Source organism: Haliotis rubra, unplaced genomic scaffold (genome assembly GCF_003918875.1).
Source record: "Haliotis rubra isolate DU_JTF1 unplaced genomic scaffold, ASM391887v1 Scf446, whole genome shotgun sequence".
Classification (NCBI taxonomy): domain Eukaryota; kingdom Metazoa; phylum Mollusca; class Gastropoda; order Lepetellida; family Haliotidae; genus Haliotis; species Haliotis rubra.
The window spans coordinates 225,556-248,396 of record NW_025767131.1 but is presented as its reverse complement, the minus strand read 5'-3'; the positions used below and the strand labels follow the sequence as shown (position 1 = coordinate 248,396).

Here is a 22,841-nt window from a genome sequence, read left to right as displayed (position 1 = left end):
AAAAAGCTTTAGATGTAAAATAGTTAGTGTTAGCTAAATGTTAGAAAATGCGCATTACTAAAGTATACAAATTCTAAGTAGAGTGTATTATGTCCGGATAGTGTCTTCCCCGCTCTGACACTACGCAAATCTCTTCTTGATACAAAATACCCCTGCGAACAAGGCTCATGTGTTCCTGTTACTGTTACTGGTGGGGTAGCCTAATGGTTAAAGCGTTGGCTCGTCACGCCGAAGGCCCGGGTTCGAATCCCCACATGGGTACAATGTGTGAAGCCCATTTCTGGTGTCCCCCGCCGTGATGTTGCGGGAATATTGCTAAAAGCGGCGTAAAACCAAACTCAGTCAGTCAGTCAGTCAGTTATGACAGTTTCCCGATGAAGCCATTCCTGTTCCACCTCGACCAATGGCAGTGTGACTCATCACACCCTTCAACACAACCTGATGGAAATCATGAACCTAACATGACTGTTGACTTGTTCACTGTTGACCGTCGATTGCCAAACCCAGTATTCCTGCTCAGCACAACATAGTGTCAAAATAAACAGGATATGCTCACGCTACTAGGATCTATAAGCCGCATCACCACTGTCAACCCGATTTTTGCCTCTGGTGTGATGATCACCACTATTCACAGCACGAGGGTGTGGCTTATGTTTGGGGCTGTCCCTCGCATCATCCTTTTCCCTGTAGTCTTCTGGGGAAGCCTCCCTTTTGCCTCTCTGGGTCATCTCCCCGCTCATGATCCGACTCTTGTCTCTCTTAAACATCTGACCACTGTTGGCTGCTCTCGGCCGTGTCCGGGGAGGATCAGTAGTTCTGTGGTCCCTTTGTTCACGCTTGTTGTCTGCTGGGTCATTCTGGGAGACTCTGGCCTGTCTTTCTTTGGCCGGTCTTTCTTTGGCCTGTCTTTCTTTGGCCGACTCTTCTCTGCTCTCTCTGCCCGCCCTGCTAGCTCTGCCTTCTTCTGTGACCCTGGCCCAATGGGCTGTTACCTCCTCCTTCAGCTTCTGTGCATAGGCTCTCTTCAGTTCCTCCAAACGTTCTACCACACTGTCAATATGACTTTGTCTGTCCTTCAGCGCCCTGCAAAACAAAGGAATATTATATTCAAGACATTGACGTTATTCGCGGTTCTGTAGTGACACTACAATAATCTGGGAGCACAATTTCGAGTCCAATGGAAGTTAAATGTCTCCAAGATCTGGATGGTGAACGTTATCGGCAATGCCAAACCTGTATCTGATGTTCCCAAGCCATGGTATTCCTGGAGTTTGCTAATACGACTATAAACCCTCCTCACTGTGTACCCCTCGTTGTGTACTGATGAACATGTCGATAACGACGTGAGACATGATATAACAGAAGGGGTGGGTTTTGGGTTACGCAGACTTCAGCATCAGTATAACCATGGACATGCATCGAAGAACATCAGAAACGGGTTTCAAGCACAATACCAATGTGGAACATCGAACCGTGTCTGAATCACTAATTTGTCCCGATGACCACGAAAACCAGCTCTAAATATTGGTTTTGTAAGGAGGCATTTTGCAGTCAAAGAGTCGTCAGATTGAACCAGAAACAAAAAGCCCTATGAACGTACACAAAAAGGCGTATATAGTATTCAACGTTCGTATTTATATAAACAAGGCTCCGTGGGATAGCCTAGCGGTTAAGTTGATCGCTCCTAAAGTCGAAAGGCAATTTCGAATCCCTACATGGGTACATTACTGAACACCAATGCTAGTGTCCGCGCTGATAATGCTGTAGTGTGCTGTAAAAGCGGCGTAACACCATACTCGCACACTCGTATATCAAACCGCGTGGTGTGGGGAATAAAACCAAATGCGAAAACCAGACTCACACTTTGTCTATGATGAGGCTGTCCTCAAACAGCTCCATGACCTTGACCATCCGGTCTTGGCGAGCCTTCCTTCTGTCCTTCCGCAGTTGGTCATCACCAGCTTCCTTCCACCGTCCTCGATTGTTCCTACTCTTGTCCTTTGCCCGTTTAGCATCTCTCTGCAAGAACGGCTCACGTTATTAACTTTCATTTTGATGAAACACTTGGGACACGAACGGGTGTTTAGATAGAATGAGTGTTTGAGACACGTGTATATGTTAATATGTTGCTTCAAAACAGCCAGCCCCTATCTTCTTTTTTATCGTTTGTTCCGTCTTGATTTTTGTAGCTACTTAGTGGTTCATTTTTTACTGTACTTTTTTTTGTTTGGGAGATGGGGAGTGCTTTTGGGAATTCATCACGCAGATTGTATTTACTTTCAGTTTTTACATGTCATCAATAAAGTGGGCGGAAATGAAATGTAATGTAAATCTGTGATGTCTCGCATCAATATTTTGGAGAAATCTTGTAATCAATGGTCTCTTGAGAATTCCACAGCGATCCTGACAAAGCTTTGAGGATATTATCTCCTTCCGGTATTTACAACTGACCTTTGGGTGAAAACTGAATGATAATATGATAGCATGATCACTGTTTTAAGTTATAAATATCGACTGTAGCGGACCTTTTAAATAGAATAATTGGAATACCCTACTGTGAGTTCACCTATTCCCAGAGTGGTCCCCCTGTCTGTTACGCAATAACCAAATTCAGGGTCCACTCCGGGACAACTCGTTAGGAAGGAGTGATCGCGGAGGCAAGTGTGGAACAACTTAGAGATTTTTCTGGGTTACATTTTCTTCTTATTCTTGAGTACAACGTTTCAGGGCTTGTTCTGGCCCCATCATCAGGTTCTGTTTACCCAGAAAAATCTCTCTGTTCATCAAATAGCATCTTCTAAAATCCCAATCAAGCATCCAAAATAGTTGTCTTTGGAAGTGGTCCCTCTAAAAATAATAGTCCAACACTGTTGGTAATTAAGTTGATTGGGTTAAGAGAGGCCAGTGTGGGAACACTTAAGTGTTCAGGGGCCACGCTGGGAAGGGTCGTTAACAAGGCGTGAAAACTCAGGGCCCACTGTTGGAAGGGCCACTCCGGGCATAAATCTGTTATTTGTATTGACAGTGAACTTCCATAAACATTATTGAAACTGAAATTGTTATTTGTACTGGACATCATGCTGATACCGATCCTTAACAGAGACTAACATTCAAATGAAGCATCACAAAAATATTGATATTACACTTATTACTAACATTCTAATATGAAACATACAACAGCTCAAAATTATCAAACTCGTCAATGAATATATATATCAAAATATTTGGAAATACATACAGAGCACATCCTCTGCTCGACAGCCACCAGAGTATTACGAACATTTCATTCACTCAGTATGTAATATATTGATATAATAATGGGAATGTTATTTAATCCCGACATCGATACCAAAGCAGGAAATAAGTCAACCTTTCAAACAGTTTTGTGGGTTGAGTAAACATAATCGAATTAAAATATTATCAGACTTTTCATCTATGTTTAATTTTATCGGTAATTAATCACACTTTAATTGGTCCTGTTCACACACTGTGTGTATACTTCATGCAATACGCGTTTCTCACAGGTTTTGAATTTAGTCTCACAACAAGAACCGGGCTTGTATTACAAGGCTGGTTTATGATGCACTGATGTACTGAAGATGATTACCTCTCCTAGAGCGTGTCAAATGTTTGGATAACCTTCCCAATGCGCTTGGTCATATTTTCATTACCCTTCCCCAAGCGACGAAATGGAGAACAAAATAATCTCACAACAAAGACTGAATGAATAACAATAACTGGAAACTTAAACAACAACAAAAATATTCGCATAGCAAGAGTTGATATAAAATGTACCGCGGTTTTAAAAAAGAACCCAATCGCCTTCTCACTTCACTACGAAGAAATGATGTCTTAAATATAGAACTCATATTTGACGACATTATCGATGTGATTATCAGGGATGGAATGACATGTATAATCAATTGTTGTATCCGATTATTATAAGATCAATATAAGTGACGTTAAATCACAAACAGCTGCCTCGCCTAACAACAGGTTCATCGGTTTTATTGATCTAAGGCACATTCCGTCACGAACATTATAAACTGAACAGTTTACTTTGTAATCATGACATGTTGTTTTCAGACGAGGTCAATTCTACTTATCAGTTGTGCCCAGTTATGTACCTTACTCGTGACAGGATCCTACGATAATGAGTTTCAATAGCGGCCTTAATAATCATTCTTGTTTTGTCAATATCATACCCGAGGCAGCGGGTTTTCTTCACAGTGGTAAACTTTAGATATCTGCATTATTTTGTTTCTTTGTCACATATATATAACAGCGGCTTGTTTGCGTCCGTTAAGAATACAAACGGCTGTGGGTTGTGAGGCCAATACGTTTATTCTGGTCTATTTATTAAACAGCCAGGCTGGTTGTACCCAAGCTGATCATAATAGAGGATATTCTTCTGAATGATCACACTCACAGATCTTAAATCGTCATAAAATTCCCAAGACTCTGGCTATATCTCTCCTTCCACAGTACAAGACGGGATCTGACTTTAAAATCTGAACATTGTAGTTAAGCTGTGGCCGGCTTGGCCTATCAGTAAAACAATAGAAATGACTGAGAGCTGGAGCAAAGAGTGTTGAAAGCATGCAGTGTGACAATTAGTGGAGGTTAGACTGAGAGTTACAAGGCTTACTATGCAGAGCTATGGACCAAGAGTAAAATAAAGTATAAAACATAACTAAGATTCTTACAGGTGTTCTTATTGTTTAATAGAGTGAGTCATTAAGTGGAAACAATGCCATCCACCTTGATACTTAATATAATCTTCCCAACTAAAACCTATGTACATATATATATATATGAGTCTGCCACATATATGTTAAACTGATATCATACTACTAAAACGTGTACAAAGCCGCGATAAAAACTAGGTTAAGTAAGTATTTGAGTAGCTGCATATGTATCACTAGACGTTGAATATTGAGGAACAGTTATCCCAGCCAATTGACGTCCAGCTTTTCGCAACCTCTCGTACCCTTCAGGTTTTCCCGTTTTAAACTAAAACGCTGTGATATCAATGGAACACTGTGCAAAGAGGCATTAAACCTCACTCAACCCCTTGCTTTGTCTCTACATTATATACATATACACTAAACGCCAAAAGAAACGTTTTCCTTAATGACGGGGGTACCTATCTTTAGCTTGCGTTGTGATGCGTGGACGTCCACTTCTTGGTCTGTTTACGGGGACCCCAGTCTGTCTGAAGCCCTGAATAAGTTTTATACCCGTGATACGATGGCATCCGAGAGCTCTGGCAACGGCATTGTATGTCGGCCCCATCTGCACCATTACAATGGCCCTTTCTCTCTCTTCAGCTGTTAATCGTGGCATATTTCTCGTACTTGTGCATCATATCATGCATGCTAGGCTCTCTTTATACCCTACAGAATCATTCTACATGTGAAATGGATGCAAATACTGCTTGAATATTGCTGCGTTTTGGCGATTGATATTGCTGTGTGTAAACATAAAATGGAAAAATGTTACGTTGTAAGCAAAAATGTTAACAAAGATAATTTAAGATGTTCCCAAACATTTTTTCACAATATCACAGACACGTTTTACTTGTTTTCACTAATGCAAATCAGCAGAAAATGTTTTAAAAGACTGAAATCATAGGAATGATTATCTTACAATTTTACACACTCAGCAACAGTTGTTTCTTGTTTTAATAGTTGAAAAATAGTGTCTTTAAATGGTTTATCTGTGTCTCAAACAAGAATTTTTTTCAACCTTTCTTTAGGACATCTAAATCACTGTTATTGGTTTATTTCGTCATGGAAATATGACAATTTAACTCTTCTGAAAAGATGCATTTCACTTAAATATGAATGCATTTGAGAAATATTTTTCGTGATTTGCATAAAGCTGTGTTGTTCAGCTTTCTTGTAAACTAATACCTTCTAACATATCTTTGATAGTTTTAAGTAATTCGTTAATGTAGGAGGGTAACGTTTCTTTTTGGCGTTTACTGTACATACTTACTCACTCACTCACTTGCTACTTTGTATTAACCTTATATATTTACCTCATTACTCGTAGGTGACGGGTCCCTGTCTGACCAATCGTCATTTTCGTCATTTACGCGTGGTTTGTTGTTATCATACTTTTCGGATTGCCTCCCCTGTTTCGTAGGCTCCTTACTGGATCCGTATCGTGGGGAGTTTGACCCTCTTTGGCCTGACGTGTAACGTTCGTCCTTTACATTGGAATCACGTTCCTCGTTGTTCATGTTTCTCTTCTCAGCTTTAGAAGGACGGGCGTTTCGAGCATTACCTGAACAACATTCAAAATATATATATACATGTCTACCAAATGACAGCGAACATGTACGCAACACTCAACCGAGGCCACAACAAACCATGCAATTACCCCAAAATGGCAGACTGTGTCCGTTCAGCGCCCAAACGTACAGTTTAATATGAAGTCACAACCCATCTTGTTGTCAGAAGCTACTGACGGGAACGGGTGGCCCACTGGCATGATTGATGCATGTCATCATATCGCAGTAGCGTAGATCGATGCTCGAAACAAATGTCTGGATTATCTGGTTCAGACTCGATAATTTTACAGACCGCCGCAATATAACCGACATAGTGCGGCGTTAAACAACAGAAAAACGGATTTGCGGCAATTAAATGTTGCAAGAATATTAAGACATGTAAGCGCAATAAAATAGCTCAATACCCACCTCTATCCTGTCTACGCGAGGTGTCCCTGTTCGTGTCTCTTCCCGTAACTGGAAACAAAAGACATATTGACTTCAGGTAGGGTGGAATGACGTTGAAGAATAACTCACTTATATGGAGATGTGTATGTGTGTTTGTGTGGATATCGATTATGATCATTTCTTTATCTCCACAAATGCCAAATGCCAGGGTAACAACAAGTCCAGTCAGAGCAGGTTTGGTTTGTTGTAGTAACGCGCACTCAGCAATATTCCGGCGGCGGTCTGTAAATAATCGCGTCTGGAACAGACAATCAAGTGATCAACAACATGAGCATCGTTCTGTGCAATTGGGATACGATGGCATGTGTCAACCACGTCAGCGTACCTGCCCTCCCGATCCCGTTAGTCGCCTCTTACGACAACCATGGGTTACTGCAGACCAATTTAACCCGGATCGTCACGGGTTAGAGTAATAGGACTGAACCATCGACTTACCTTCATCCCGGCAGACACTACACAACGTAACCGAATCTTTGAATCTTATATTTGTTGTGTAAAGCCACACTTTATTACGACAGTCTGTAAACAATCAAGTTTGGGCCAGATACTCCAGTGATTGATATTGTGAACAACGACCCACGACGTCGGAGTACATCAACAGAGTCACCCAGAATGACCACTGAACCATGTGGTCGCCTCTACCTGCCAGCATAGTTTGGGCTTTTGTGCCAATGATAATAGAATGTTCATACCCTCATGGCCAAATTAAAACTAGACACGACCACAGTATCGTAAGGCAGTTGTTAGGTTACACAAGTAAATACTATCTTCTCTTTATCAAACACATCTTTAGTTACAAACACAAACCTAACGTATCGTTGACCCAAATCTATGTTCAAATGAGGAAGCCAATGAGCGAATACGAGAGAAGTGAGTGAGTTTAGTTTTACGCCGCTTTTACCAGTATTCAAGCAATTTCACATCGGGGGGACATCAGAATGGGCTTCACACATTGTACCCATGTGGAGAATCGAACCCTGAGTGAAGAACGAATGCTAGAGGATGTAAAATCTTATGTCCCGTGACTTTCACAATGTAATAAGTTACATTCGGAACAAACATTGCCAGTGTTAATGTACAATGGGAACATGTATCTCGGAAATAATTCCTCTGGAGAAAGATCGTATGAAGCAAATTTTTCACTTCAAGAACAGATACCATGTTCCATAATTACTACATTGTTCTTCAGGACATACATGTAGAAAAACCCCGGTGTCCTTGGCCATAAGACCGTAATGTGAGCAGTGTCTGAGTTGAACGCTCGATAGTGTTATAAGGTGAAAATGCATCCCTAAAGCAGTATGAGAATTACAGCAGATTCCGTATTTCCGTTACCAGTATGACTCAGAACTGATAACCTTTGGCTCATGACTAAGAACGGTTAAACACATAATGGAAACAGAAAGTCGGGAATAGGAGAAAGATAAACATTGAGATATGAACTTGGCTCAAACTTTCGTGAGGCAAGGACACGACAAGGTCGTCAGAGGAAAGTTACGAAATACATGAGTTAAAGGGCGGAGACGGAAGTAACAAATCACTGAAAAGGGGAGTCACTGAACGGTGCTGTCCGAGACTCTTCTAATTATAATACACATGAGTGAAAGGACAGATGCAGATATTAACGAATCAAAGCAATACGTTGAAATATGTGATCAAGATAAGGTCAGGCTCGTCTCATTTAAAAAGACATGTTTGGGCGCTAAGAGCAGAGAGAGTGCGGAGAGTACTAGCTCAACATTTCGGAAGCCAATCCACTTTACTAAGTTCCCCGTAGGATACGAGCCTGCTCTGTCTTGTGTTGGAGTTGTACTTTTGAGAGATATCGACTGAGAGACAGTAAACCTATGTGAGTATAGAACTTGGTGTTGCGTTTATCCTTGAATGTATGTGTGCCAGTACATGAATGTGATGTAGTTAGTTAGGAGTCACGGTCGCCCGGCCCCTCACTCCTTGACTGAGCATTCCCCATGGACCAAGCGAGTGCAGAGCTGGAGCTTACATCTCCCCTGACAATGTGGAACGACCATAATCAATAGGTAACTGGGGTAGGGTTTACTAACACCCATACGCCAGTTACGACAATAGCGACCTTTGATAGTGTGTTTTTGGGGAATTGTTAAATAATGTAATATCAATGAGAATTAACGAATCTCGAGTAATCATAATATGAACAGTTGTGGAAAATACTAATTGCATCAATACTTTCGGACCTCTTTATCATTGTATTGATTAAATATGTGAAGTATATTTGGAACACGAAATAATCACGTTATGAAAATATTCTCTGTTCCCACTTGGGAACATAATTCGATGATAGAACAACGTTTCAATCATAAATCAATGAATTCATTATTCATTTCATTATTCTATTATAGCATTATTAAACAGGAGCGACCAACAACGTGTTCAGCGGCAGTGACGCAAGTCCCGACCCCTGTTATATAAACCGTAATATGATATGCCTGTGTGGTGTTTAGGGAGTGAGTGTGCAGTTAAACGCTGAAATCAGCACTGTTCCAGCCATGTCACCGTGACCTATGATCGAGTTGGAGTAAAGGAAAACCAGTTGCGGTAATCTAAGCAACTAACAGCTCTGACAAGTGCGATGTCACCCAATCAACTTAGCTATAGATCCTGACCTCCCGAAAACATGTTTATTTGTTATTTATTGCTTAGTATTTTATTTTCTTTAGTCTGTTTTTTCAAGGACGCATTCAGCAAAAACATCCAACAACTTAACGCCGGCTTGTAAATACATGTAATCGAATCTGGACCAGACAATGCAGTGATTGATACAACCTAGGGGGTCGCCGTACGATGACACGCACCAAACCGGACAAGGCGACCCATTCGAGCGCACAAGTTGGTGGGTACCAATGTACTGAGATATTCCGGTAGGCGATGGCCCGAATCAGCCACCATAAACATCCATGAGATTTACTAAATGTGGAAGTTTACAACAGTTGTGAGCACCGGGAAACAGGCTGTAGGCGTTTACAGTATGACAGAATAATCATAAATATACGGATAAATGATTCGAACCTGCATGTGCAACCACCTAATTCCTGCTGGAAGAAAGCAGCGGAATGATCCTCAAATCCTATAGTAACCATCTTTTCTTCCTGTTAAATTTGTATAATCCATGTCAATTTAAAAATATTTCTATCCAAATAACAGCGAAACTGTCGGAGTTCCTCAGTGTCTTCTGTAGTCAGTGCGTTTAGTTTTACGCCGCTCTCAATAACATTCTAGTTACATGACGGGTTTCGTCTGTAAGCTGACAATCAAAAGAAAGTGAACCCCCACGTTTCATGTTGGAAAAATGATACAAACAAGAGTGGTATTTTTCGCGGATGGTGTATTTGACCCCGATATCATAGCTGTGATTTGGATCTAGCAATGACTCTTTTTAAGCTTAATAAAGTGTTGATAATATGAATTTTTCTTCAAATCCAGTTTTCAAGTGTATACTTTCTTTTGCTTTGTAATATACATTCGAGGTCACGCATTGCACCAGTAAGTACCATATATACCAACTGCAGCTACATTTACAATAATATACCTAACAACGACATGTTGTTGATCACTGGATTGTTTGGTCGAGAGCGCGGTGTAAAACAACAAACAACGACAGAGAAACATGTACAAAAGAACACACAATACAACAGCAAACGCAAAGAGTATACCTTACCTATTGTTCACAGAAACAATAAAAACATTCATAAAGAAGTTGAACGATAAAGAATTGGTACATTTTGTATGGAATAAAACAACTACAGAAAACTTCAGCTATTCTGTTCTTACCTCTCTGACACGCCTCGGAACAGAGAATTGGAAAAGACTGTGTCCCCTGCGCTTTTCAATCCAAACTGTAGCATGTGACACCTTACCAAGGGATCTCCCTCACTGATGAAATATACATGACAACAGGACACCAGTCTACCTATGCACCTGCGATGTAATCAATTTGGAGTGTTCAATTTCCTTAACCCATAAATATTGCAAGCCGGCTTCGATTCTTCTTGCAGTAGCTTGCCAGCCTATCGTATATTCGCTTTTAAGCACCAGTGGATTAACGGTTTCTACAAAGCTTGGATCGGCATGAAAAAGCTTTCAATGCTGTTCTCGAACCTATAAATGTGTGACATAAAGAATGGTAAATGTAATTGTCAATAATTCACGGATGTGCGCAAATCTTGGCTATCAACGTCTATTCAGTTGGTCACGGAGTAACGGTATAACCTTCCTGAAACACTGTACATTGTTAGAAGATCGTGTTTCATTAGGAAAAAGCTTTTACGCCAACTGGTATTTTCAATCATGTGCACTTGTACACAGAATATTTGAAAACTAATTCTGCCAGGGAAGTTGTAATACATTGTTTGGCTACAAGAAACCTAGCATGTCAGCTGGTAGCCCCTCGCTCATAAACATTGCAGCTGTTCGCGATTGACAGAGTAAAACTGTTTCTGGACTAGACACTCCAGTGATTGATATCATGAGCATCATCCCATGCCTTCGGGGTTGCAAGGACTGACTGACTGACTGAGTTTGGTTTTACGCCGCTTTTAGCAATATTTCAGCAACATCACGGCGGGGGACACCAGAAATGGGCTTCACACATTGTACCCATGTGAGGATTCGAACCCGGGTCTTCGGCGTGACGAGCCAACGCTTTAACCACTAGGCTACCCCACCGCCCCGGGGTTGCAAGGAAGCCACCGAGAGTTACTTTCTGATCCTTAAGTCTCTAGCAAACTCTACTGGGAATGAGCTCCGACCGTGAATCCAAGTAGGGTCGTCTTATCTAATGGTAGTGGAGAAGGACAGTGGTTAAAGCACTCTCAGCTATTTCCCGGGCTCGATTCTCCACACTGACGTAATGGTTAGAACCCAATATAACCCAGAAGTTATACGGTGTTAGCTGCTCTTACACAGTCGTTGAAAAACACGCGTTTGAGTACTAGAATATACTTTCTTTGTATCACTTTATTTTTTAGTTATATTACCCTTTTCCGTACACAGATTATGTTATTCAGTCATGACACTAATTACACAGTCAGCGCAGTCAAATATAGTCAACAGATCATAGAGGTAATCCTTTCATGCTGTGTCTGTGCACAAGGCTTACATCACACCTGCAAAATTATAACGCCCTTTACATCCATGTTTTTAAGATATGTAACATATACACGTATCTAATCTAGGCCAGTAAACCTATTTGTTCATTATTAACAGCGACTCAAATTTCCTTTTTTGCGACATATTTTTGGACATTGAGGAATTTAGACAGTTATGACGTCAAAAAAGATCCTAGACGTCTGAAGGAATGATTATTGATCTGTATGCAATCCTGGGTAATGTGTATGTACATCAACACATGTGTGCATGCACTGTTTTGAGTGTTCTGTGTTTTCAACCGCAACAATTATCCAACCCTCACCGGCGAGACGCACTGATGGCGCTATTGTGAACAGAGAAGATGGCTTCGAGCTATCGCTGCTACAACACACAGACTACTTGATCCATGAATTGCCTCACAAAGCACAAATTTGCCTCAACACTCACGTCCAATAGCTCGAGCAAGTTTGCTAAAAAGATCAATAAGCACTCTATATGATGGAAGGCATATTAAGTATGCATTTCGTGCCATCGTGATTGTAACAGGGCAGCAATTATGTGACGTAGGCTTCGAATCATCCTGGTTCGAATCCTAGCTCCGTTTTATTTATGGCAATGTGAAGATCGGTTGCAATTGGCCTTCAGCAACCAATACTTGTCTTAAGAGACGGGATCGGCAGTGAGGTTCGGCGACGTGATGCGTGCCACCTATCCCTATTGCATAGATCGGTGTTCAATCATTGGATTGTCGAGACATGAGCTGATTATTTTCAGACTGCCTTCATATATAACCGGAATGTTGTTGAGTGTGGAGTGATGCATAAACAATTGTATTATTATCATTATTATTATTACTTTGTGAGAACCTCGATCCTGGTAGTGGAATCACAAAAGAAATCAACACGTATTCTCCGCCATTTTTAAGCTGAGACTGCAATATTCCCTTGATATTCAAAACGGCGCAAACCTCATCTCACTCACTCACTCTAAAGTTTGTTAGTATCCCATTTAACTTCGTTAATATATCATTGAATGCATTTAATGACGGGATCAAAAGATCGAAAAGCAAATGAAGACGTGGACACAATTCAGCATGGACGTGGCGGGATAAGCGGTTAAACGAGTAAATAGTTACCTTTTTCTGGCTATGTAATTTGTAGCACCCCGTACAGTCAAAAGATCACTTGAAGTCTAATCAATTTGCCCCAAACTGCTTTCTGTGAAATTCACATAAGTATCCTCCTTTGGATCACTGATACAAGCCGAAAGCGACAGACGCAGAAAACCCTAAAAGCATACTTTAAAAGAACACCCAGTTACTCTTCCTTTTGACCAACGTTCGACATCATGTGGAGAGCGTGGATCGTATGTTCGTGAAGGAGCAGTCTCTGTGTGTCCAACAGGCCATTTCCCGATGGCTAACGTATTGATTTTGTGGGTATTAATCAGCATAAGGCTTATGATGAACGATATTTGTGCCAGATCTGTCGTCGTCGGCATTGATTCTTAATCTGAAGTAATTAAAATGCCATCAATATTTCTGCGTTCAATGGAACGCGATTATTGGAACCATGGCGACAGACAAACTCATAACTTTGACTTATGTATGTAAAATAGCCAATTTAAGTCTTTCTTTTTATGTGTAAAAACATGTACCGTAAAACGAAAACATCAGCTCCAGGGAAAGACCTCATACGCCGAAACAGATGATATTTGGGGAGTAAAACTAAATAGAGGTGAAAACTGGACCACAGAAAATCAGGTTTTCACAGAAACGATAAACATATGTTTCCCAACTAAACCGGCAGAATCAGTGGATCTATTCAATCTATTATAAATGTTTCAATAAATCTAATATGAAAAATATAGCAATGCAACTGATTTATTAATACGAAGATATAATTATTGAAGTAGAATCTGATGTTCATCAGATATTGGACGGAATCATCGTCTGTGATAAACAGCGATGTACCACAAACAAAGAGACAATACGACTGTTTGTTTGTACAATCGATCCGTATGACTTAATAACCGGGAATCAATATAATGTTCAATACGTACATTCGCTCATCTTTTACGGGATTCTGGAACGTCTAGGTCCTCTGGGCCTTTATCGATTTCCTGTAAAATGTCACAAGAGGTTTTTTTAGAATGTTTGTTTGTTGTGTCTTTCACCAAAGTCACCAATACTGCAGCTAAACTGACGGACTAAAGAAAGTATACACACATGATTGATAGTGGCTGAAAGTGAAACACACAAGACATGCTTATTCGACGGTGATGTATTCGACACGAGTAACATAAGCGACTGTACATCCATCACATAAGTGCGGATCTTTCAAAAGCTGATGTGCACATGTCTCGTGGAGCACAGAGATCGGAGTTTCCAGTACTTACTTTCTTTTGCCCGGTAGAATATATAAAGGAGATGTTATTTGCACAAAATATGAGCATGAAAACTTGATAATTTCAAGGGCCAGTGAGATATATTCATGTGCTTTAAGCCTTCAATCCTTCAAGGTTCGGGTTCCCCCATGGGTACAGTATGTGAAGACCACACACTAAACGCCAAAAGAAACGTCACCCTCCTACCTTTATGAATTATTATCAAAGATATGCATCAGTTTAAAAGAACGCTGAACAACACAGCTTTATGCAAATCACGAAAACAAATTCTCAAATGCATTCATATTTAGGTGAAATGCATCTTTTTCAGAATTAAATTATCCTATTTTCAACCATGCCGAAATAAACCAATAACAGTGATTTAGATGTTCACAAGAAAGGTTGAAATACAATTCTGTTGTTAGACAAAGATAAGCCATTTAAAGTCACCATTTGTCAACTATTAAAACAAGAAACAACTCTTGTAGAGTGTGTAAAATTGTAAAAGATTCATTCCTATGATTTCAGTCTTTTAAAACATTTACATTAGTGAAAACAAGTAAAACGTGTCTTTGATATTGTGAAAAAGTGTTCAGGAACATATAAAAGTATCGTGTTTACATTTTGTATTGAAAAGTAAAAGTCCTATGATTTCAGTCTTTTAAAACATTTACATTAGTGAAAACAAGTAAAACGTGTCTTTGATATTGTGAAAAAGTGTTCAGGAACATATAAAAGTATCGTGTTTACATTTTGTATTGAAAAGTAACATTTTTTTCCTTTTCATGTTTACACATAGCAATATCAATCGCCAAAACGTAGCAATATTCAAGCAGTATTTGCATCCATTTCACGTGATTCTATAGGGTATAAGAGAGACTAGAATGCATGATCTGATACACAAGTACGAGAAATATGCCACGATTAACAGCTGAAGAGAGAGGAAGAGCCATTGGGATGGCGCAGATGGGGTCGACATACAATGCTGTTGCCAACGCCCTCGGATGCCACCGTATCACGGTTATAAGACTTATTCAGCGCTACAGAGAGATTTGGGTCACCAAAGACAGACCAAGAAGTGGACGTCCACGCATCACAACGATAGCTACGATAGGTACCTCCGTCCTTAAGGAAGGAGGGTAACGTTTCTCTTGGCGTTTAGTGTGCATATGAAGTTTTTCCCACCTTGTTGATGCTGGAATATTCTAAAAGCGGTGGAAAAACCAACTTACTCACTGAAAAATTCAAGTTATCACCACCATTAGTGAGACTAAGGACATATGCACTTTCACATAGAATTAACGGGCTCGTTATTAATAAATATTATAAATTTACAGATGCTCTAAAAATCATATCAGAAGGAATATTTCACGTGCTCTATACACAACGCCCACCCCAACCCACCCACACCCAGCCTATCACCCATGGATACATATCACCGCCATGCCATGTAATAATGATGCGTGTCTAACTGAATCACGGGAGTCAAATGACTCCTACTCTGTGCAATACCTTTATGCAAACCATATAGTTTCCTAATACTAAAGCAGTATGGAGTAGACGCACATGTCTTACAAGACGTATTGTAATCTGAGTGCTCATTAGTCAGAGGACTCGTTGGATTTGCTCTTGCTGGAAGAAGGCCGTGGTTTGATTGGTTGGTAAAAGATAGTAACATCAAAGCGGATCCATGTATTCACGAGTGATGGGTGTCGTAAACTGGAGATTCGCAACTCGAGACTGGTACTTGTACCAGAATGTATTCGCAGATAATTTTGGAACGTAATGATCATTTTGCCCATGCTATAATACAGGTATATTTTTTTACAAAACAGAAAACATTTCAAAGACGGATTTAAACGTTTCAAAATATGGATGATTTTACTGTCATTGAGGCATGCATAGTAATCAGAGTAAATACATTATTGTTTGCTAACTGTATAAGAATTGTACTAGCAATTGTCGCCGTCAAGTAAAGAGGAACAATGTTGTATTGCTATAGATGCGACGTTTCGGTGTAGATGCTAACACCGCTATCATTTGTTTGATGATATCTTTTAAATGCCACTGAAAGAAGTTGTACACTCTCTGGGGCTGTGAGGTAGCCTAGTGGTTGAAGCGTTGGCTCGTCACGCCGAAGACCCGGGTTCGAATCCCCACATGGGTACAATGGTCGAAGCCAATTTCTGGTGTCCCCCGCCGTGATGTTGCTGGAATATTGCTAAAAGCGGCGTAAAACTCAGTCATATTAACTGTCCGTGGAAAACATTTAACGAAGTTCAAGATTTCGATTTTACACGCCACTTTATTGATTTTTTTAAATTTGCGAAACTGAATTCACGCTAAAGAGATCTAGACGGCTATGACACAGCTATGAAGTACCGAGGAAGCTATTTAAAAGCAAACTGTTTACTGATGCATCCGTTTAAACGCCATCGGTATATTTACCTCGTAATGCTTCAGTGGGAGATAAGACGTGAAAACACAAACAGTACATTAGCGGTAAACAATCCCGCAACGACCCTTTAGTGTTATACACCAGACACACCTCAGCTGATGTCACAATGGTATTGTGTCACAATACCTAGCGACACAATAGTGACAGTACATGGAGAAAAACAAAAAAGCATGTGCTTTCAAATACATTTTTAAACTTCACCCATTCAAATTCTGAACAACAAAAACCATGCTCATCCTTTTATGTGATCAAGCACTTATATTTAGTCGTAAGTTCCACTAGTAAACCAGCCAACCATTAGTAAACTTTGCGTCAACCTAAGAGACGAGGCTTCAACTCGATGAGAACATTGCATAATGTATACAGAGCGCGGAGAAGAGCGGAAAAACATACAATGGGCGTCAAGGGTCGTTATTTAATGGCCTACCGTACAACGTGATATTGCAAGGTGACAATATAAGTTGTTCACTGGTCTCGAGGGGGACATGGGTTACATGGGAACATACACAAACATCGAGGGTACATCAACCCATGGGCCCCGAGGGACCAGTGAACATACCGAACACCTCAATGGTAATTTTAAACTTTAAACACGGGTATCGGATCATAGTATGGAGTGCCAGACGACAAGAAAACCAAATTTAGAGTTATCTCCCTTCATCGATTTGCATTCGCAAAATATCGGCACTTTCCGTAGATAAGACGTGAGTCAATGTTATTCGAGATAACGAATTACTATTACGAAGTTCCAAATGAGTTCGGAATTCCCAGCGGGGTACGCAGAAAATGTTACTCGCTTGTAAGCGGGATACATTGAAAATAATAGAAGAGCGCTCAGCCAATCTGAAAACGACATTTATGTGTGAGGCAAGATAAGGTCCTATCGCGATTTGCCATCGCCGTATCACTGTAACACATTGCACTAGATCACTCAGTCACTTCACAATGTTGATCTGTCACACCGAACTACCACCCCGTCGCATTGGCTAATTCATGGCCCTAACGTTCAATCGTATCGTTTCGTGTATCAATCATACCGTCGTTCTGCGCTGTCACCCTTTAACATCAAACTATCGGTAAATCTAGTCATTGTATCACGTCGCTCTATCTACACATTTGACCACAGAGCACTATCGCTCCATCTCATCACTTCATCGCATGATGCCATCGCTCTATCATATCAAGCCTAGTGGTTAAAGCGTTGGCTCGTCACGCCGAAGACCCGGGTTCGAATCCCCACATGGGTACAATGTGTGAAGCCTATTTCTGGTGTTCCCCGCCGTGATGTTGCTGGAATATTGCTAAAAGCGGCGTTAAACCAAACTCAGTCAGTCAGTCTATCATATCATGGGGCGGTGGGGCAGCCTGATGGTTAAAGCGTGTGCTCGAAACGCTGAAGATCCGGGTTCGATTCCCAACATGGGCACAGTGTGTGAAGCCGATTTCTGGTACCCCCTGTCATGATATTGCTGGAATATTGCTAAAAACGGCGTAAAATCATAGTACTTACGCACAATCACAGCTATTGCCCTATCACATTGCAATACATGTATAGCCCTATCACAAAACCACATAGAGAGCTAAGGTGATGAAGGGATGGCTTCTCTCAGCTTCTCAACAGACCAGGGCAAACAAAGAAGAGTATGTAAAAAGTTACATGCTTCACTCCACCAGCCATGCATATTTGTAATGTAGTACACAGACACTGCGGTCGACAAGAAGGCGCAACACAATACAGCATGGGGAAACTGACACGTGTCACCATATTGACATTCAATAGACATGGTGGTAGCTCATGTTCCATGGGAATAACACTGCCGAAGGAGGTCTCTGGAGGATGGAGACGTCATACAAAGAAGATACAGTGGCGGATCCAGAGAGGGTGGGGGTGGGGGGTGGGGGTTTGCTGTGTTTCCAGGGGTTCGTTCCCCACCCCACCCCACCCTTTTTTTTGAACATGACTTAAGATCACATTCATGAATTTATTTAAACCGGTTTAAATTGAACTTATCAACAGTCATAATTTATGAGTGAGTGAGTTTAGTTTTACGCCGCTTTTAACAATATTCCAGCAATATCACGGCTAAGGACACAAGAAAAAATGCTTCACGCATTGAATACTTGTATTGAATCGAACTTGGGTCGGCGTGGCGAGCGAGCGCTGTAACCACTAGGCTACCCATCGCCTTGTTATACTTTATGTGAAATTAATAATAAAGTCAGTAAATATTCGAGTGGCAGATATACAGAATCTCACCCGAGTGTCTTTTGATATCAAACATATCACCACGAGTTGATAATGTTACAAATTTTTACATTTATCAACGAGTATTGATATATTTGATGTCAGAAGACACGAGGGTGAGATTCTATTTATCATCAAAAATCACTCTTCATTAGTTCTCAATGAAAGACGTTTGACTCTGAACACAGTACGGCGATTAAACTTAGCTGGTTCCCGGCTCCCTTTGTGCGCGCCACCTTGCGCCAAAGCTATATTGCGATATCCGAGACGGAGCCCAGCTTACCATTAGACTTGCAGTGCAGCGATGTCTTAGCATTGTGACGTCATCAGATTTTTGACGTCATAGCATTGTGGGTCATGATGTACAAAATCTTCTGTCTAAACGTTATCCTTAGGAGGTATCATTTTGATCTCACACAAGCAAAAATCTCCTGTAGAACAGAGTTTAGGATGATAAATGATGATGGACATAATCGATTCAAGGCGTATGCAAACTATTAACCCATAAAAACAGGTGAAAAACCGTGTCCATGAACATTATCCCGTGATGCTATCATACTCAACCTCCTATGCGGAAGCACCTGTTTACCTTATACGTATATCGATTAAAACTGCTCAGAGATAAACAAATGAAATCTTATGAAGATAGTCATCATTGCCAGCTCAGGAACTGAAAAATAGATTATCAAAATCTAACCGGGCCAGATGTGGCGTGTTTGTTTGTTTTGTTTGTTGTTAAGCAACGCTCTCGGCAATAGTGAAAGTAATACTGAAGAGAGTGCGAGAACGCGGATTGAAGGGTATTATGTGAGGTGAGATGAGGTGAAATTGGGTTTTACGTCGTGCTTGAGAATATTTCGCTCATATGACGACGTGCATGCGTATGTATGTGTATGTGCGGCTGCTTGTACTAGCCCAGACTTAAGCTGGTTTTATAGTGCTAGCCCTCTGAGATACCATGCCGCAGTAAGGCATGAATACCCCACATTATACTGACTCCGAGCCGTCCAGTTGTTGTACCCATTAATGCCGAGCGCCAGGAAGGGACCAAAAAGTACCATTTTTTAACGTCTTTTGGTATGACGCGATCGGGGATCGAACCCGCGACCTTCCGCTCTCCGGGGTATAAATTACAGTCCTTGTGCAAGTCAGAGTGAGTATTTTGTGCCGCTTTTAGCAATATTCCAGCAATATCACGGCGGGGGACACCAGAAATGGGCGTCAAACATTGTACACACGTGGAGAATCGAACGTCTTCGGCGTGCCGAGCGAACACTTTAACCACTAGGCTACCCCACCGCGGGGGACACGAGAAATGGGCTTCACGGATGGTACACACGTGGAGAATCGAACGTCTTCGGCGTGCCGAGAGAACGCTTTAACCACTAGGCTACCCCACCGCAGGGGACACCAGAAATGGGCTTCACACATTGTACACACGTGGAGAATCGAACGTCTTCGGCGTGCCAAGCGAACACTTTAACCACTAGGCTACCCCACCGCCTCTGAGCACGTCAAATACCTCTTGTCTAAAAGGACCACGACATCGACCAGGATCAGTATCTAGGTTGATGCATGGCAGCATCTCCCACTGCGTGGATCGATACTCCTGATAACAACCTCTGCTCTTCCTGGTCGAAGATCCAGGTTAGAATTGGTCTTCAGTACCCATGCTTGTCGTAAGAGGCGAGTCGCTAACGGGAGTCGCAATGCGTCTGGTGAAAATAAGCCATGAACTGAGCAATAACATCTGTGTAAAGTGACATCTAAAGTGTCGCTTACTCACGCATGCACGCACTCACCTTTACACACCAGCGTTCCATATGCTGACACCCAAATCGCGTTTAACGCCAGTGGGTGCGTGCGTGTGCAGTCAGGTGGTGACATGCATATGATTTGTATTCTTCACCTTTACCTTTGATCATAACATGAACGCTCTAGGGCCCCGTTCCACAAAGCGATTTTAGCGTTACGATTGTAGCAAGTCTGTGTTAAGGTATAGGAATACCGAGCATCTTAGCGTTAAGATCGCTTTGTGCAGCGGAGCCCATAGCTGTATTCGAGCTTAAAATAAAACATATTACTGCGATGTGACAGCTCACCTCAAGCAGAATGGTGTAGTAGTGTCCGAACGATATAGTCGAACGGGACTGGTTTTGACCGGGCGACCTGGTCACCAATAGCTCTCGGGACATACATAACGGTGTCTGAGCCACATATAGAAGCATATCCTAAGAGTTTGATTCATAATTTACAGTTATGCTCTCTTAGGATGAGAAGAACAACACTCACCTTGTCAGAAACCGTATCATCTGTGATGCTTGTTTGTTCTCCATCAACAACCAACGACCATTTTCTTTTCAGTTACGGCAGTTGGTGTAAACAAATCGATTTACTCCCATTGATGAGTCAATCGTGTTCTACAAGATATTTTCAATTTCTATTAGTGAATCAATACTACTTAGTGTCATGTTTTATGAAGATCCATTGATCCGTTTTTCGTTTGTTTACATCCCTGTTGCCATAGAGTTTAAACTTCCGGTATTTTCTCATCATTGTTCGCTCATGACGAGGCGGCAACCAGAACATTTTCTACCATAAACCCAGTGTGTCCTAATATAATTCGTTTATCGCTTCTTTTAACAGAATTTCCATTATAATTCCAATTTCGTTTTAATTTGGTAGGAAAGCGCTAACTGTTCCTGGTTTCAGATGTTTCCATCTCGGTGAAACCTATGGAAATTGGTATGGTCAGTATATGGTCTCTGGTATGGTGTATTAAAAACCAAGAATCATAAATCAGGAACATATAGCCCCAAACCATTGATCAGAAGATGAGGACGATACAAAGGCTGGCGGTCAGGGCTCAGATCAACTTTACAGAGGAAGTTATTCAATTCGTCCTAATAACCCCCAAACACGAGCGTGGTGCTAATAAACCAAGAAGGGGGATCTCGGGGAATCTAGGATTCGAACCCATGATTATAGATCCTTGCCCGCAAACGGGACACAACTCTGCCCGACGCATCAAAGAGGCTAGTGCAGGATTGGGATGTGTAAGTGAGTCAGTTGTTTGGGTCTTTCTCCCGAAATCAGCACATCAATCGAGTCAACTGTACAATACACAAACTAGTGGTTGCTAGCAGGAGCAACGAGTCCCATCACATGTCAACAAAAAATACATCATTTAGTGGATTAATTCAGCTCACACATGTTGGGATTCAGGGTCAGATATCCATACTTGCCCCAAAAGTCAATGAAGATATGGACCATGTGTGTGACTGACAGATTTCAATATTTATAGACAGCCGTCTTATTGCTGAGAACGGCGTTAAATAACGAAGTAACACAATAAGTCGGTATTTTAAACAATCACACACATCGATGAAAAACTCGAAAACAAAAATAGGCATTTTTAGGGTGCGTTCATAATTTATGGCTAGGGGGTGATGATGATTTTCATGGAGAAGCATGTACAATGTAAAAGACACCCCCCCCCTCCCCCTAATATTTATGCCCCCCAGTCCCCTAATATTTATGCACAAAGTGACCCCCAAACTCCTTGTCATTCTTGTTGTTTGTTTGGTGCTTGTTTGTTTCTTATTTATTGTTATTATGTTCGAAGTCAATGGATATGAACAGTAATTTCATCCAAAGTAGAAAATCATAATCGTATCGTTCGACAATAGACTATATTACTACATTCCTCTTGCCACGGGATAATTCTGATGCATGAAGATAAGAAAAATATCCGATAACAATTATCTCAGAGTAGACAGGTACTCTACCATCTATCGCGAGCAACCCAGTCTAAACTTAAGAAACTGGAGAGTTGCCTCCCTTGAAACTCTCCTCTCAATGAGACCACATTCCGCAAGGGTTAC

General features: G+C 41.2%; 1 protein-coding gene across 4 annotated transcripts; it reads right to left on the bottom strand.

Moving 5' to 3' along the window:
- Positions 1-363: 363 nt before the first annotated feature.
- Positions 364-21,370, bottom strand: LOC124289673 (serine/arginine repetitive matrix protein 5-like). Of its 4 annotated transcripts, XM_046726288.1 has the most exons (7): positions 21,250-21,368; positions 13,931-13,990; positions 13,005-13,380; positions 6,707-6,754; positions 6,044-6,291; positions 1,862-2,019; positions 364-1,083 (listed from the first exon to the last, which is right to left on the bottom strand). In XM_046726288.1, exons 5-7 carry the CDS (start codon positions 6,245-6,247, stop codon positions 561-563), a joined length of 885 nt encoding a protein of 294 aa, XP_046582244.1. In that variant the 5' UTR covers positions 6,248-6,291; positions 6,707-6,754; positions 13,005-13,380; positions 13,931-13,990; positions 21,250-21,368; the 3' UTR covers positions 364-560. The 4 variants fall into 4 exon arrangements, with proteins under 4 accessions (XP_046582244.1, XP_046582240.1, XP_046582241.1 ...); XM_046726284.1 differs by lacking the exon at positions 13,005-13,380 and having other exon boundaries at positions 21,250-21,370; XM_046726285.1 differs by lacking the exons at positions 13,005-13,380; positions 21,250-21,368 and adding an exon at positions 20,760-20,847.
- Positions 21,371-22,841: the final 1,471 nt, after the last annotated feature.

Excerpts from the sequence above, each read along its gene's own strand:
- LOC124289673 (XM_046726284.1), bottom strand. Across the intron at positions 6,292-6,706 it reads CTCGCGTAGACAGGATAGAG|GTAATGCTCGAAACGCCCGT; the intron begins GTGGGTATTGAG and ends AATGTTGTTCAG. Across the intron at positions 1,084-1,861 it reads AGCCTCATCATAGACAAAGT|GGCGCTGAAGGACAGACAAA; the intron begins GTGAGTCTGGTT and ends TTTGTTTTGCAG.